Source organism: Mesocricetus auratus, unplaced genomic scaffold (assembly GCF_017639785.1).
Source record: "Mesocricetus auratus isolate SY011 unplaced genomic scaffold, BCM_Maur_2.0 Super-Scaffold_100027, whole genome shotgun sequence".
NCBI classification, from domain to species: domain Eukaryota; kingdom Metazoa; phylum Chordata; class Mammalia; order Rodentia; family Cricetidae; genus Mesocricetus; species Mesocricetus auratus.
The window spans coordinates 13019319-13025067 of NW_024429208.1; the positions used below are offsets into that span (position 1 = coordinate 13019319).

Below are 5749 nucleotides of genomic sequence, written 5' to 3' on the forward strand. Positions count from 1 at the left end.
GGGGAGGTGGAAACAGGAGAGTCCCTGTGACTTCTTGTCCACCAGCATGGCTTCATCTAGAGACTGTCTTAGAAGAAGTTAAGACAGGGAATAGCAAAGCAGGACATGGGATGTCTTTTGTGGTATCCACACAACATGTGTAAACCCCACACACACACATGTGCATGCAGCACACACATGCACATCACATGCACACATAAATGGAAAGCAAGTTTAAAGGCTCCATCAAGTCACTGCTGCAATGTGACAAAACTACATGGTGCTGAGAACATCAACTTCCCATGGTCAAAGAGAACAGATGCATGTCTAATGGTGTTGAGGAAGTGCTGGTTTGACTCTGGAGAAGCCTGTCCATGGCTCATGTGCTCTTGCTTTCCACTAGGAGTTCATATTTGAAGTTGTGACATTAAACTTACCAGAAACTGACATAGTTGTTGATTGAGTTGGAGGATAACATTATTGCTCAAATTCGAAAGCATCAGGATGCTTTGTCTTGAGGACTCTGTGATGGTCAGCTGTAGATTACAATAGCATTGTCCCAGAGTCTCCTGTGGATCTCCATTATGGTGATGATGCTGAGGTGCTTTTCAACTTATGGATCATGCACAGATTGCTTTGCCTCACAAAGATGCAGATGCTTTCCTGGGATGGGAGACCCTGAGGAATATAAGCGCTGGAAAAAGCAGACACCATGTCAACAGCTTTCCATTGAGATAATGTGTCTTGTGGAGGGATATCTAAGCTTGTATCTCAAAAGAAAAGGAGATGCATTCACTTAGTGCTGCGTTTTCACAATGTAATGCAGACTCATTATCTAAGGTTGGAAACTGAGAGGATACTGTTCGTGAAAGTTGTGGCAAAAGAGATAGAAGAGGGTTCTGCTTAGGAAGACAGTGAAGATGGAGACAGAGAAGATGCAAATCACAAAGACGTAGAGACAGAGGTGAAGAAGACCCAGATGAGATAATTCCCATTCTCATAGCAGCCATGCTTACAGCTTGGGATGATAAATTATGAGATTCTGTGCACAAAGAACATACTTATTGTTTTTCTCATTGCTGAGACCAAATGAAATCACTTAAGAGGGAGAATAGCATCTATCTGGATGTTCACTGGGCAGTAAGTTTGAAAGGGTTACCCTGGATAATCCTGGAAACACAGGCTTCCACAGGTAACTGTTCTCCAGGACTACATGTGAATGTAGCTTTATAGTACCGCATTGTGTAGTACCTGTATTTTAAAGTTCAACTTTTACTAAATATAATTATGAAAGAATGGATGTGAGTGTCCAGATGGCAAGGTAGGGTTTTCAGGGAAGTTTATCAAAGGGAAGAGCAAGGGGTAGAGAGGAAACCTAGTTCTCTGCAAAGGCCACCCCTTGACTCTTTTAACGACTACTGATGGGTTAATTCACAGTTTGTCTGAGGAAATCCCCTGAAAAGTGACACAGTCATGCACAAGGCCATGGTAGCAGCATTCTCATCTGCTGCATGAAAAATAAAAAACCTCATAATTGTGGAGTACTTAGAATAGTTTTGGTCCACTAATGTGGAAACTATTAACATCATATGAAACATGACCTTGGTTTCACCCAATGAATTGCATAATCGAGGTCAAGAATATATTGAATGAATTTGCTTGAAGGCAAAGAGTGAGAGACTAGAGCTATTTCACACAAACCCTCATTCACTAGGGCTGCTCTTGTATCAACTTGGTTTACATGTAACATAATTTCATTTCTCAGTTCTGCAGGTGAGAAAAGCTAAGATCAAGGACCACGTACATTAATTGTGGGTGAGGGTCAGATGCCTGGTTCACTAGGCTCCACTTTATGCTTTATTCTCAGTGTGGAGCCCCTGGTATGTGTTTGTAAAGGCAATGACCACATTCACGTGGGTCTATAACAGGACCTTTCGTTATCGCTTTCGTATGGTTTCATGTGGAATATTTATTTTTTCTACAGAAATTAAACTTAAAACAAATGAAGACTTGTTATATTTATACTCTATAATACTATTAAAGATGGAATTAATGTTATTTTATCAGAATGTCTGAAGTTGTGCTGATCATTTCTAAATTTAGAATACTTTGTTTCTCAGGGGTACCCTCCTACCTTAGCAAATGCTTGCTTGGGTGTTACGGTAAGTTATCACCCCAGATCATGAAATAATTTGTATTTCATGTAGATATGCTCATGGCTACAGGCAGAAACAGAAAACTAGTACTCATAAAGGACTCGTGTGGTAATCTTTATGTTAATGAGCACTGATTCCAGAGCTCAGCTCTCATATTAAAGACCCTTTTTCACTTTCCTTACATTTTTGCCCTTTCCCTCCTTTCTCTTTCTCATCTTTTTCCTAACTAGGAAGTTAGAACTAAAGAGAAATTCACATTCAAAGTATTTGTGCATAAGGATGTGGGTCCTGAGGGAACTATAACAGGGACAAGGCTAAGGGTGCCAACTGACAAGTGGCAACAAGGGCTGGATTAAGGGTTCCTTCTATGCCTGTGAACTGTAACTATGCCCTTGTAAAGGGAAGCTTTTCTTTTGAACCGCCAGCCTGGTTCTAGAGCCGCACCAGTCCCAAATAAACACACAGGGGGCTATATTAATTATGAAGCTGTTGGCCTTGCTTGTTTCTTACTGGCTAGCTCTGACTTAAGTAATTACCCCATAATTGTTAATCTAAGTATGTCTCTTACCGGAGAAGTTTCCAGGCTTCCTACCCCATGGCGTTACATCTCGACTCTCTGTGTTTCTCCTTCCCAGAGTCCTCCTGGACTCCTAGTCCCACCTATCTAGATACCTATTGGCCCAACAGTGCTTTACTGACATAATCACAGGACTTCCCATATCATCTCCTCTTTTCTGTCTAAACAAAAAGAAAGGTCTTAACTTTAACATAGTCAAATTATATATAAAAGAACAGTTATCAAGTAAGAACATAGTTACAATATTTTGTCTATCAACATTTAGCAAGATTTAAAGAAAATATCATCTATCTCATTCTTGTGAGTCCAAAGTCCTATATGTAGCTTATCTTTTATCATAACTAAGGAAAACTATAATTATAACTATCTGTCTTCAACTCCATCAAAGACCACAGAAGGATAACATATAAATACTAGGATTGACAGAGACATCTTGCTACCTGGACAGTCACCCAAAGTTCCTCTGTAATGTTGAGGCATCCATCTTCAGCCCACAGGCCACAATGTATCCAGAAGATTTCTCAGCAAAGCAGGAAATTTCAAACTGTCCATCTGCGTTGGCAGTCTGTCAGTCATTACTCTGTGTCCTGCAGAAAGTGTCGTAGATTCTTCCATGAAGCAGGAACCCTGTAAGACTGAGTTCAGCATTCACTTTCCTGTGGGACCTGCATGTCCAGTTTATACAGCAACAGTCAAACAGTCTAGGCAAGAGCAGTTTCTTGCCCAAATGACTAATCTTGCCATGTTGAAAGCAAACTGCATAACGAGTTTCTTCAATGCCCATCTTCCTCTCAGACATAATTGGTGCTGCCAATAGCAGACATTTCTCATTGTCAAGAAAAACCCTAAACCATTTTATTTTATTTTTTATTTTTTTTAAGGACCGCTGGGGTGGGTGGGGGGTCTTGCCTGTGTCCACCCCTAGAGATTACACTGGGCTCCAGAGCTAGCTTACAAGTGAGATGACAGAAACAACTCAGCCAATCACATAGTTACACAGCTGGGGTCTCCAGCAGGGCTCCATGTGTCTAAGGAAGCGGTGGCATGGGAGGGACAAGCACTGGGTGGGCCTTGAGCCGCCATGACGACATCGGGAACAGGGTCTAATCAGGTGTTTCCAGGGATCTCTACCCCCTTTACTTGGCCAGGGGGTTCCTGAAGGATCTGCCAGCAAACTTGGCCTTGCTGCCCAGCTCTTCCTCGATTCTGAGGATCTGATTGTACTTGGCCAGACGCTCAGATCGGCAAGGGGCACCAGTCTTGATCTGCCCAGTGCAGAGCCCCACCACCAGGTCTGCGATGAAGGTATCCTCAGTCTCCCCAGAGCGATGGGACACCATGACGCCCCAGCCATTGGACTGGGCCAGCTTACACGCCTACAGAAACTCGGTCACAGAGCCAATCTGGTTGACTTTGAGCAAGAGGCAGTTGCAGGACTTCTCACTGACGGCCTTGGCAATCCTCTTAGGGTTGGTGACTGTGAGGTCATCCCCAACCACCTGGATGCCGGCGCTGGCTGTGAACTTCTGCCAGGCCTCCCAGTCGTCCTGGTCAAAGGGGTCCTCGATGGACACAACTGGATAATCCTGGATGAAGGACTTATACAGGTCAGCCAGCTGGTCGGGTGTGATGTACCTGCTGGAGTCATCAGGAGACTTGAAGTCCAGGTCATACTTACCCGACCTGAAGAACTCAGATGCAGCCACGTCCATGCCAATGACAACCTGGTCTGTGTAGCCGGTCTTCCCAATTGCGTTCTTCAGCAGCTCCAGAGCTTCTTTGTTCTCCAAGATGTTGGGAGCGAATCCACCCTCATCACCCACATTGGTGGCATCCTTCCCGTATTTCTCCTTGATGACATTCTTCAGGTTGTGGTAAACCTCTGCCCCAATGCGCATGGCTTCCTGGAAACTGGACGCCCCCACAGGAAGGATCCTGAACTCCTGCATGGCCAGCTTGTTGCCAGCGTGGGAACCACCATTGATCACATTGAAAGCGGGGACGGGAAGGATGACTTCAGGGTTGCCAGCCAAGTCAGCGATGTGACAGTACAGGGGAACCCCCTTTTCTGCAGCACCAGCTTTGCAGACAGCCAGGGACACACCCAGGATGGCATTTGCACCAAATTTAGATTTATTCTCAGTGCCGTCCATCTCAATCATCAGCTTGTCAATCTTCTCTTGCTCCACAACATTCAATTTCTTGCTAACCAGAGCAGGTGCGATAGTTTTATTGATGTGCTCAACAGCCTTTGAGACACCCTTCCCCATGTAGCGCATCTTGTCATTGTCACGGAGTTCTAGGGCTTCGTAGATGCCCGTGGAGGCACCGCTGGGCACAGCAGCTCGGAAGAGACCTTTTGAGGTGTAGAGGTCAACTTCAACAGTGGGGTTCCCACGGGAGTCAAAGATCTCTCGGGCGTGGACCTTGAGAATAGACATGGCTTGTTTCTGGCTGTCGGGTGGCCCTGCAGTTAAAGCAGAGAGGTTTTTGCAAACACCCTGGAGAGCGTTCAACAGCGAAGTGCACCTAAAGCATTTTAAATGCCATTTTCTGAAGGTCTTTGAAAGGTTTGAAGACTAAATATCTCAAATGTATCTCTGTATATCTAAAAAACCTAACTAACCTAACTATAAATTCTATTATAAACAACTATCTATAGTCTGTATTCAATTATGCATTACATTTTAAAAGATCAGTATAAGCCCAATACTTAACCAAGAGGAGAAATATACACATCACAAGTTGACCTTGAATTTGTATCAATAAATGAAAAACTATACCCATACCATAATTCCCCTTTTTACCATTATAATTGGCTGTGATCACTAGCCAATTATAAACAACCCCATTTAAATGAAAACTAAGATTTATAAACAAGATGGGAATTAGGACATCGCTCATTCCAAACTGTTTCGTGCTGGAAGGGGGCGCTGTTCATACCATGGGGATCATGACAAAACTCAGAAACCTGTACAAGTCCTTATTTTCGTGGTCTGTGAAGCTCCATCATCTTAGCTGTCTCAATTGTTGGAAC

At 43.7% G+C, this 5749-nt stretch overlaps 1 protein-coding gene across 1 annotated transcript; it reads right to left on the reverse strand.

Moving 5' to 3' along the window:
* Positions 1-3655: 3655 nt before the first annotated feature.
* On the reverse strand, positions 3656-5204 carry LOC101824431 (alpha-enolase-like). Its single transcript, XM_040732374.1, is given in 1 exon segment — positions 3656-5204. A coding segment is annotated over 1 exon segment (1305 nt). The 5' UTR covers positions 5154-5204; the 3' UTR covers positions 3656-3848.
* Positions 5205-5749: the final 545 nt, after the last annotated feature.